Source organism: Taudactylus pleione, unplaced genomic scaffold (genome assembly GCF_031769625.1).
Source record: "Taudactylus pleione unplaced genomic scaffold, aTauple2 ptg000021l, whole genome shotgun sequence".
Lineage (NCBI taxonomy): Eukaryota > Metazoa > Chordata > Amphibia > Anura > Myobatrachidae > Taudactylus > Taudactylus pleione.
Genome location: NW_028284423.1, coordinates 18,805,252 through 18,817,537, shown reverse-complemented (window position 1 = coordinate 18,817,537; position 12,286 = coordinate 18,805,252). Strand labels below are relative to the sequence as shown.

General features: G+C 40.0%; 1 protein-coding gene across 2 annotated transcripts in view; it reads left to right on the top strand.

Moving 5' to 3' along the window:
• The window catches only part of FBXO8 (F-box protein 8), a 54,354-nt gene that overhangs the window by 21,636 nt on the left and 20,432 nt on the right, over positions 1–12,286 (top strand). Inside the window, exon 3 of one of the 2 annotated variants that reach the window (XM_088448468.1) lies at positions 5,657–5,967. In XM_088448468.1, coding sequence (XP_088304594.1) covers positions 5,657–5,967 — 311 coding nt within the window. Of the gene's footprint in view, positions 1–5,653; positions 5,968–12,286 lie in introns of both variants that reach the window. The other variant, XM_088448467.1, reaches the window with a different exon arrangement.

Below are 12,286 nucleotides of genomic sequence, written 5' to 3'. Positions count from 1 at the left end.
ACTCACTCCTTTTGGTGGTTGTGGGTAAATATCCTTCATTTTGGGCAGCCCTTCAACAGTTTGGATTGGATGCTGGTGACAGTAGATGCCAGCTTTGTAACTGGGGAACAGTCAGGCTTCAGGTTTGTTCGTCGGGTTTGTTGGTCCCGGAGAAATCAAGATTTCTTTTTAATGTATTGAAGATAAATGTGATGTTTTATGCCTGAAGGTTCCCATACATCAGCAATCTTAAAAAAAAAAAAAAAAAAAGCAATTCCCAGATTGTGATTTCCCCCTCACCCCTGATTTAAACATTCTCTAATCCACCAATCTGTACCTGTACATTACAGATATTTTTCAATGATTTCCACACCATTTCCAGCAAATCACTGATCTGCCAATTTTAAAAGGCTTCTCATTTTACTAGTAACAGTTTGCAAATTGGCTGATCATCTCCGTACATTAACAATCTACAGCACCCATTGATCAGTGAAATTTAACATGTTGGACAACCTGATTTAGTGATTATGATCACTTTTTGATCATACATTTATGCTGGGGTTTTTTGGGGGACGATCATCTGTAAAACTCAAAATTGCCCCACTTCATCACAGATGTATGGGGGCATTTAGTAAGAGGATACCAGTCAGACAATGCCATGGTAGTGGCATATCGAAACCACCAGGTGGGGGGGGGGAAGAGAGTCCTCTCACCATGAGAGAAACCTGCAGAAATATGTTCCAACCGTCATGGCAGTTTTCATTTCAGTCATAGACAACTGGGGTAGCAGACATGGTCTTCACCCCAGGTACTGGTCATCTCATTCAGAGGTATTTGGTTCACCCTTTCTTTCTACCAGAACACATAGTGCAAGGGCAGTGTCTCCTACTTATATTAATCAGGATATTGTGATTGCAGATTTAGACTGTTGTTGGGCTCCACAAGAAGGGCGTTTTCTTCGTTAACTTGATGTAGTCAGAGCCCTCTCCCCAAAGTTTTACTACCTGTGGAGCAGTGTTCACAAAGAATGTTAGGTTCCAAACATCCTGCCCCCAACTGCTCTCCTGGTTCTTACACATTGCTAACAGTCTAACAGGTAGCATTTTGTTGGTTCCCAACACTATGAAGCAGGAACCATTGTATCTCATAACTGCTGGACTACAGGCAAGTAAACTATGGAGATGGGTTAAAACGTGGCATTCTACCCAGCTCCAGATTTTCGGTTTTGGAATTGCTCTTTAATATATGTAAATATGCTGCATCCCTCAGAGTCAAGACTGGGGAAGCCAATTTCCGGATGTTTTTGAGTCCTAAAAATCCCCAGAATTATAATAATTAAATCCCGAGTATAACAGGATTAAAAGCACGGAGGTTGGAAGGTAAAAGGGCAGTAGAGTGGAAGAAAGGATATCTTTGTACAATTCAATCCAGGGTATCCCGGGATTGGGATTTTTTTTTTTTTTCAATCTAGAATCCTGGAATTACAAAACTGACTGCATACTTGAACATGTAGCTTCACAGCAGCTAGAGTGCTACATGTTGCCTATGCCTGATAAGCATCATCTTTTACAAAATGGAAAACCTGCTTCTCAAAGCCTTGTAATTTGGGGCATCCCAAAATTGGGTTATAGCACAGCCCTTAAAAATTATGATATTTGTTATGATGGTCTGTATTGAATTTATAGTGTCATGGAAACATTTAGTAGGCTCTGTAGAGTATAGAAATGTGTCCAAATACATCTAGCCCCCTTGCATGTTAAACAGCCCTTCTAGTCGCGCCATGCCATGGCGTGACTCGATACCGCTGAGTGTCTTTTTTGGTACGACTTTTTACAGCCGCTGACCCTAACGTAGCATTCGCATGCAGATACACCCGCAGTTGCACACAGAATATAGGCATACAGCATATAATTTTAAGCAGCAGAAGCTGCTTGTGCGTTTTATTTGCATTCCTGTGCGAACAAGAGGCATTTGAAGGTTAAAAAGTCGCAACAAAAGACGTGCAGCACTACAGAGTCACACATCGCTCATGCGTTATGTGTAACACAGCTTGTAGTGCACGGAGGATAGATGTACAGTCAGGTGCATAAATATTGGGACATTGACAGAATTTTCATATTTTGGCCTCTATTCACCACCACAAAGGCTTTGAAATGAGACAAACAAGATGTGCTTTAACTGCAGACTTTCAGATTTAATTTGAGGGTAATTACATCCAAATCAGGTGTAGGAATTACAACGGTTTCTATATGTGCCTCCCACTTTTTAAGGGGCCAAAAGTAATGGGACAAACTAAACAATCCTAAATCTAACTATCACTTTTTAATACTTTGTTGCAAATCCTTTGCAGGCAATTACAGCCTGAAGTCTGGAATGCATAGACATCACCAGACGCTGGGTTTCATCCCTGGTGATGCTCTGCCAGGCCTCTACTGCAAATGTCTTCAGTTCCTGCTTGTTCTTGGGGCATTTTCCCTTCAGTTTTGTCTTCATCAAGTGAAATGCATGCTCAATCGCATTCAGGTCAGGGGATTGACTTGGCCATTGCATAACATTCCACTTTTTAGCCTTAAAAAACTCTTTGGTTGCTTTTGCAGTATGCTTCAGGTCATTGTCCATCTGCACTGTGAAGCGCTGTCCAATGAGTTCTGAAGCATTTGACTGAATATGAGCATATAATATTGCCCAAAAACACTTCAGAATTCATTCTGCTGATTTTGTCAGCAGTCACATCATTAAAAAATACAAGGGAACCAGTTCCATTGGCAGCCATACATGCCCAGGCCATGACACTACCACCACCATGCTTCACTAATGAGGTGAGGTGGTATGTTTTGGATCATGAGCAGTTACTTTCCTTCTCCATACTCTTCTCTTCCCATCACTCTGGTACAAGTTGATCTTTGTCTCATCTGTCCATAGGATGTTGTTCCAGAACTGTAATGGCTTTTTTAGATGTTGTTTGGCAAACTAATCTGGTCCTGTTTTTGAGGCTCACCAATGGTTTACATCTTGTGGTGACCCCTCTATATTCACTCTTGTGAAGTCTTCTCTTGATTGTTGACTTTGACACATATTCACCTACCTCCTGGAGAGTGTTCTTGATTTGGCCAACTGTTGTGAAGGGATTTTTCTTCACCTGGGAAATAATTCTTCTGTCATCCACCACAGTTGTTTTCCGTGGTCTTCTGGGTCTTTTGGTGTTGCTGAGCTCTCCGGTGCATTCTTTCTTTTTAAGAATGTTCCAAACAGTTGATTTGGCCACACCTAATGTTTTGCTATCTCTCTGATAGGTTTGTTTTGATTTTTCAGCCTAATGATGGCTTGCTTCACTGATAGTGACAGCTCTTTGGATCTCATATTGAGAGTCGACAGCAACTGATTCCAAATGCAAATGTCACACCTAGAATCAACTCCAGCTCTTTTACTTGCTTAATTGATAATGAAATAACGAGGGAATAGCCAACACCTGTCCATGAAATAGCTTTTCAGTTGATAGTTCCATTACTTTTGGCCCCTTAAAAAGTGGGAGGCACATATAGAAACCGTTGTAATTCCTACACCGTTCACCTGATTTGGTTGTAATTACCCTCAAATTAAATCTGAAAGTCTGTAGTTAAAGCACATCTTGTTTGTTTCATTACAAAGCCATTGTGGTGGTGAATAGAGGCCAAAATATGAAAATTATGTCAATGTCCCAATATTTATGCACCTGACACATCTTTGAGATCTGAAATTCTTATTTCTATGTATGTCCAATGAGCAACTGACTGTGAGGTTTGTTGTACTCTTCACTGCATACAGTCAGAAGTTTTAATTGGAAGGACAGTATATGGAATTTATCTCCATTACTTTTACACCAATGAATCTCAGATGGGGAAAGTCCAGGATTGTTGAGCTAAAGAACACCGTTTCATCAGCATGTGCTGGTGTTTTTTTTTTGTTTGTTTGTTTTTTAGTACTGGTGCTTTAAAGTCCAATTCTACTAGGTGATTTCCTAGTCATTGCAGTTTAGAATTAATTAGCTAGTGGATATAAAAGGGGGGATGTTGGGCATCCTTGACTGGTGCCTTTGGTAAAGCGTTAGGCACAGAGATCCATTCATTAACTACTACATGTGCCTTTTGAGTGAGTTTCAAAGTTTTGACCCAGGTTATAAAGGACAGCCTTTATCCACACAACTTCAACAAAGAGCAGAGATAAAGGGCCTGATTCAGAAGTGGTTGCAAATCCCGTCACTACTGCGTCTTTTTACATAGCGGACATGACCAGATAAGCTAGTGTCACAGGGATTTGTACAAAGACTCCCATCGGCTGCGTCTCTGGTCCAGCGCTTGCGTACAAAGACGCACTCTCAATCCTCTAAGCAACTCTGTGGCTGCTCAGAATGTCCTTTGTTACGATGAAACTGTCATGACATGCCTGCGTTCAACTCAGCACCCCCGTTACCTCAATCAATCTGCGACAAATTCCACCCTTCGACTGCCATCTTAAATCCATCACGCAACATGTGCAGTGCGACTCGGGTGCTTCTGCAGTAGAATAAACATTGGCCAACTACAAAATTATCAGCATTGCGTCCATCTCGGAATCAGGCTCAAAGTCTGAATCGAAAGCCTTGGCTGTGTCAAGAAGTACTAAAGCCCCAGGGCTGCTTTATAATAATAATTATTATTATTATTATTATTATCCTTTATATGGTTCCGCAGCGCCTTACAAAGTACATAAACAAATGAGCAGACAAGAAAACAGCGACTTACAGTACAAAACAATACAGGATAAGAACATAGTTTATAAACATTGCTGCAATGGCGATCATAACGCTCAAATAAGCAGCAGGGCATTAGCAACCAGGTGTTAGGTGCCATTGTGGGTAGTTGGGAGTAGACTATGGTATGAGCAAGAAGCACGTGAGGGAATAGGGCCCTGCTCGTGAGAGCCTACATTCTAAAGGGGAGGGGCAGACAGACGGGTGACACAGATGGGGTAGACAGTGAGGAAAGAGCATGGAGCAGCTGGTTAGGATGAGAGCTGGAAGGCTGTGAAGAAGTAGTGGGTCTTGAGAGCCCATTTGAAGATTTGTAGAGAGGTTTAGAGTTTGATAAGGAGAGTGAGAGAATTCCAGAGGTAGGGAGCAGCACAGGCAAAATCTGGATGGCGGAAGTGGGAGGAAGTAATCAGTTGGCAATAGAGGCGGCATGCATTTGTTGAGCGAAGTGAGATGTAAATGGGAGAGGATTGGGTGAGGGCTTTGAGTGAAAGAATGTTTGTACTTGTCATTAGGAGGTTGGTGTATATTTTTAGATTCATTGAATTGACTGACACTTACTGCAGGTTGATGATAGCTAAACTTATACTAATACTGTAGGTATAAATTCTGTTTTGACATCAAGATAAAATAAATCAGTCTGCTAAAATCAAAATGATCAAGATCCAGGTGCTGCCTATTAACTACAACATTGGAATTTCGGCTGTCCAATAGACTTGAAGCAATTTAAAGCAATAATTTTCATATATGTAACTCATGCAGTATTTTGGCATATCTAGTTATGCTTTGTAAAAATGAAGCCTTGTTTGATCACTTATTGAATGTTTCTCTCTTTTTAAATTGATCAAGAAACAAATCTAGTACATGTTTGTAATTGTACTAATGTTCCTTTACATTTGCATTCAGCAGGATTCACAGATGGGTCAAGGTCTTTGGAGAGTCGCAAGAAACCAGCAATTTCAACAAGGATATATTGAACAGAGCTACCTGTCCGCAGATAATGACAACAATATGAACTATCGAAGACACACACAGGGCGGCATAGACCTCTATCAGCTACTGAAAGCTAGAAAAGCAAAGGATGAACAAGGATTTATTAATCTTGAAATGCTGCCACCAGAGCTAAGCCTTACTATTTTATCCTATCTCAATGCAACTGACTTGTGCCTGGCATCGTGTGTATGGCAAGACCTGGCTAATGATGAATTGCTTTGGCAAGGGTAAGTTTTTTTATATATAAACAATTGAGTCACAGTGGGAATGGGGAAGTTAAACTGTAGCATATGAGTTTGCATATAGTAAACTATTCTATAACTAATAAAAATTTTTGCACAAATGAATAGACTGTATTCCTATGGCTGATGGTATTTACTACAGCACTCACCACACACTCCCTTTCTGGCAGGGTTGTATGATATTAGTGTTCCTGACAGGCTGGGTGTTACCAAGAAACATTTCTGCTGATACTGTCCTGTAATCAGTGGTACAAAAGTAAAAAGAAAAATAATTTGTTTAAAATACTTGTGTATGTTACCACTTCGAAATGCAACGTGACAGTATCAGCGGCTGTGACAGTGATGCATGCAGATGCAGTTGCATACAGAATATAGACATGCCGCATATCATTTTAATTAGCATAAACTTTGTGAATAAGACACATTTTAAGGGAAAAAGTCACAAGGGCTGTTTAACGTGCAAGGAGGCTAGATGTATGTGGACACATCTCTATGTATATTTTTTAACCGTCCAGTGAATGAATGTAAAACTAGGAATCATGGATACTTAGTTAAAATTAATCAGCAACCATAATCCGTGTATGGTAGAGCAAGTTGGCAGGGTTTTGTTGATAAGTAATTAGAAATACTGCAGGTACAGTGGACAGAGCATCACCAATCTTCCTATATTTGGAACCCATATACAAGACTTGTGCCTTTGTTCCTTACGTCATACTAAAACTTCCGTTCCTTAGAAGTATAAAGAAACGGTCTATACACGAAGAAGTGAGTGGAGTCCCGGAAGCGGAATCTTATGAGGGTTAGCAACAAGCAATCATCATGCAATTTAGCTTGCAGTGCTACTGCTGCCCTGAGAGTAGGGGACATTCATGACAACTGCGGCAAGGGAGAAAAGCGCCATAGCACATAGCAATCCATCACAATCCAACAGCCCTTTGGTTTTTTTGGTGTGTTTTTTTGTTTTGTTTTGTTTTTCAATGTGGTTTTAGAAAATGAAGCAAATGTATATGGCTGCTTGCTATGTACAACTCTATATTTTACCTTTTGTCTCTGCAGACATGAAACACGTTTGATTGGACTTCTATACCCTCTTAGCTCTATATAGAAATGTAAAGCTGCTTTACGGATATTTCTGTAAATGCTTTCATATAGTGTGATTGGAGAGTACTATCCCAAATGTTTCCTTTTAATCTCTGCTTACTCGCTCAGCTTCGGCCTTTTGTGTCACTTTCTCACCAATGTGATTACATGTTTTTAGTTTTTGCTTTAATTTTACTCCTATATTTATCACAAAATGTACTAGTTCAGTGGATAAAATCCGTAATGATCCATTAATATTACATTGGACAGTGTAAATTGCACAGTGTTTCCAGGAAGATAACGTGTGTGGCTTACACTTAAGCTCTACCAGTTCAATGACCTTCACTTATGAACTGCTGTCTATATAATTCTTTTTACAACTCCATTAACCTTGGCTTTAGTATCATCGTTCTTATGTGCCTAGATCTACACTTGAATGAACTTCCCTCTTATCCTTACAAGTAATTGAAATTCTGAAATCACTTTTGGAGCCCTTAAAATCTGTTGTAAGCAAACATAAATCAAAACAAAATATCATGTTAACTAAACTTACCAAGATTGATTGCATTTTTGTGTACTACTTTAATTATTAATTTATTTACCTCTTATTTTGGCCAGTATGAATGAACACTTCTTATTCCAGCTCTCCCAATCTTTTCTTGTTGACAGATACATGCAATTAGAAAGGCACAATACCCAACTTAAAGAATACTTGAGTCTAACCAATTTCGCTATATGTAAAAAAAAATTTCTACTGCTATATTTTTCCCATGGGCATATCCATATAAATTATGTACATTTGCAGATGTATCCTCATACACCTATCCTTTTCATGCCATATGGCTAGAGATGCTTGGTGTGACGTTAATGCTACGACTCGGGTCGTGATTCCTGTGCTTGGGTACTTTTTCCTGAATTTTGCTTCCTAGTCACATAACCCGTGCTAGGTGCCAGGCACTCGTATCCAGCCCCAAAGCCCTACTTTATACGGGGCTGCCATAAATGCATCCTCCGAGCTGGACGCGAACTTTGGACGGAAGCTAGGGGTGCCCAAATGAGTAGAATCACGCCTTAGTGTAGTAGGTTCATAAACGAATTGGTTTAAAATCGCAGGTTAAGCGTAACAATGTATGGCATGAGCCATGGTGCGGTTCAATTGTATCTGATCTCTATCTTTTGCCTTTTTTTTTTTTTTTTTTCACCCAGAATTTTATATTTGAATATGCTTATAGTGTATTTAGGATTAGTACTTTTTGTTGCAAAGAAATAGTCACTGATTAAGATGCATATTTTAAGATAAAGTTGCGTGGTGCGACGTCCGTGGTGCGCCAAATAGCCCTGGATTTAGCAACTTGGCCGCACCATGCAACTTTTTATTAAAATATGCTTTGCAACTTTGAGTATAGGTGTATGTGAACACATCTGTAGTAGAAACTGTTGTGCACATTTGGCTGAGGTCTACATCTGGACCAGTTGTCCAACACATCTGTTGAATAACAATTGAAATAGAAAATGTTTAACTTGTTTTTAGTATTCTGCATATGGAAGCTGTCGTGGTTTTTTTTTTTTTTTTTTTCATTATTTACATTTTTTTTATTTATTTACTAGCTGCAGTACCCGGCGTTGCCCGGGATTTTAAGAATGTTTGTTTACACATAATCCTCCAACAAACCTCTCCTTAGGCAGGCCTTACGAAAAGTGTGACAAACTTCCCCATACATAGTCCTAAGGTTCCGAAGGAAGTAGGACCTGTAACTTCGGAGATAGAAGCATTCAAAATTTGTCGGATGTACAGTGTAAACATGGCCAAGAGCTTCTGTTGCTCTGATACCAGGATGACTGTGTACTTCCAGGTTGCTGGATCGCACTATGAAATGCACAGCAACCACTTCCAGTTCCTTGGGCAGCTGGTTCCGGCATTCAGGGTCTCCACGGTGTATAAGATTCATCCAATCGGTTTTACCCTTCCGGGGCTAACAAAGGAATGAACCGGAAGTAGCCTCTGTGCGTTCCATAGTGCGGTCCAGCAACCAAGGAGGTAGAGTTTGGTCGCCACTGTTGACACCATCTAGTTGTGTAAACTCTTACATGAGCAAGTATAAATAAAAATTTGTGCTGCAGAGCTGCGTTTTTGCATCCCAGTATAGTTGCCATCTTGGATCTCTCCTCCTCATGGATGCATATAGCAAGTTTTACCATATTCAGACTCCTAATAAGCCTGGCTTAATATCAATAGTGGTTATAAATTCATACAGCATTTAAAAGGTACTGTAAACTCCACGCGAGAGCCATAGTAAATGATGTTCAGAAACTTAGATTATATGCTACAGAATAAAATTCCATAATTCCTTAGTATGTAGCAAAATGCATGTTATAAAATCAAATTATGAAATTAAACAAAAAAAGATTTAATATTACTATTATTGACCTTACAGATGGCCCAAGAAGAATGTATGCATATAATAATAAACCAAACAGGACAATGCTTTTATTCTTCTTTGGTGTGTTAGGTGTAGAATCATGAGAGATTTTGGCTTGTAAACTGTGGATTTGTGTAGAAGGACAGAAGGAAAAATGTTCGCTTTTATATAGTAGATAGTAGAGACAGAAAAGAAAAAATAGTAGATAAGCGAAATCCATTTCTAATTCCGTACCTGACCTGTAGAGGGCGAATGCTATGCAAAAATTGTGTTTTTTAATTAATTAAAAATGAACAGTCATTTTGATTTCAAATTTTTTTTTTAGATGCCTCCGCCGTGTTTTAATATGCTCATGTATATAAAATTTCACGATCTTGGCTTGTAAACTGTGGATTTGTATAGAAAGACAGAAGGACAAATTTTCGCTTTTATGTAGTAGATTTATTAAGCCGAAAGCTAGTAAATGTTAGACTGTTTTCTACGTATAGGATCAATGTCATGAAGCATGTTGGCACACTTTTTTTCTAAACTGCATACAGTGACTGCTGTTAACTTCCGTATAATGGAGGTAAATGAGTAACGTTTTGCAGTTTCACACCCTTTTGAAAGAATACCAACGTTGCTGGTTTTGTTTTCGTTTTAAATAAACCATAAATATAATATTAGTACAGTACTTCAACTTCTGACTCTTTTTTTTTTTTTTTAATTCTTATGTGCGAGTATTGGCTGATGTCATCAGTAACTGCAAAGGTTTAGCAAAATGTTGTTGAATTGATAGTCGTTGAACATACATAGAAGCAGGTTGACCTTCTAAGTAGCCAGGGGAAAGGTGATCCTACATCTATGGGAAATGGCCAAGAGGTTAGACATGAACGATTTGACGTTTAAGTTCCAGAGATTTTTATTAGACTGCAGCTATCCCACCAGCGTCCCTCAATGTGATTGTCATTAAATACATTGATATGTAATAATCAATGAAGCAGTTCAATGTATTTCAATCATGTAGTTCTTTCCGATATCTGTAGAGGTAATGCAAGTTCTATGTTACTGATTTGTTTAGTGTTCAATTGAATCTTAACATGTCAAGCCTTTCCGCAGTGAAATTCCTTACAAAAAATGTAAAGCCAACATATATATAACCAGTGTCTTTTTAGCACGTGTTTTTTTTTTTAATCTGTCTCTTCTATTTCTTCCTTCTATTATTTTTTGTAATAAACGCATGGTACTGATTTCATGAAAACTGAGAGCAATAGACTCTCCAGAGAGGTTTGTGGTTTGCTGCTATTTGGGAACAGAGGTAGGATCATGTGTAAGAACAGTGGGAAACTGTATTCTCAACATACACAGAAGAGGGCACATAATATCTGAGGTGTACGTCAAAGGTCAATTATGTCAGCCAAAAAGCAGCAACATTGAAGTGCTCGCTATGATTTTAGCCCACTACTCGGATTACCAAAAGTGGTTGATGTGAAACTTGAATGATTGGAATCAGATGTGGCTTAAATGCCACAATATATGTAAGATTTCCATTTAAGAATTCAAGAAATGTCGCTGGGAAGAATGATACTACATTTTGTGCAGAAGCTGGAAGCATTTATTTTAGGGCCCACAATTGTCAAAACTCTTGTTTATTTGCATCAATAAGGACAGATTGTATTTAGTACTACTTTTTTATTATAATAATTAGTGTTCACTCTAGCTCTGGCGGCAGGCAGGGCGCCGGAGCTAGAGAGGGCAACCTTATGCGCGCGTGCCCGAAAAGGGGGCGTGGTCATGAAAAGGGGGCGTGTCTATTAGACGCGTCTCCTTTTCATCATACTTGGGGGCGTGCCCGGCGCTTATGGACATGCCGGGCAGCCCCCAAGCGCTGCAGAAAGGGAGAATAGAAGCCGGGCGCATGCGCCCGGCATCTATTCTCCGGCGGTGACCGGGACACCGCTTGTTTCTCCACCCGCGGGACACTACGTCCCGCGGGTGAGAACGGCACCCACAGGCTGTGAGGGCAGGGCGCTTTTTGCCCTCCTCCTGGAGGGCAGGGTGCGTTTTGCCCTCAAGAAGGAGGGCAGGGCGCCGCGCCCCGCTAAAACAGCCTAGCGGGAACGCTAAATAAAACTGTTTTAATATTGTTCTTGCATAGTAGGGAAACTATATATTTTTGTTGCTATAAATGTGGGTGGTTTTCCAGTTCTCCAGATGTTTGAACATGCTTAGATTTTGGTTGATCAGTTCAGTTCAACCAAACTGACCACCTTTTGTATTTTAATTGCGGATTCATCATAACTGGCAGGCGAGAGGATCCTGCCTGACCGCTCTGATTATGTTTTAAGCACATCAAAGCAGCTGGGTACCATTCTCTGCCCTATTGTCCAGCACAGCCTTGCAGCAGTCGGCCACCATATAACACGGATTGGTAGATGGTACTAGTCATCCACCAATCAGAATGGAAAAGGGGGCTGGCTATATTACATCACTTTGCCCTATCATCCCTCCTGAATCAGCCACTGGGTTAGGCCTAACACAGTGAACATACAGCACAGAGGTGGTTTGTTAGATTCCCCACCACGGCCCTAACTGTGTGGAGTTTGTATATTCTACCTGTGCTTGTGTGGGTTTCCTCTGAGTACTCCGGTTTTCTCCCACAATCCAAAAATATACTGGTAGGTTCATTGGCTCCCCAAAAAAAAAGTGTGTACATGTATATGTAATAGACTGCAAGGTCCACTGAGGTAGGGACCGATGTGAATAGCCAAATATTCTCTGTAAAGCGCTGCAGAATATGTGTGCGCTATATAAATAACTGTTAA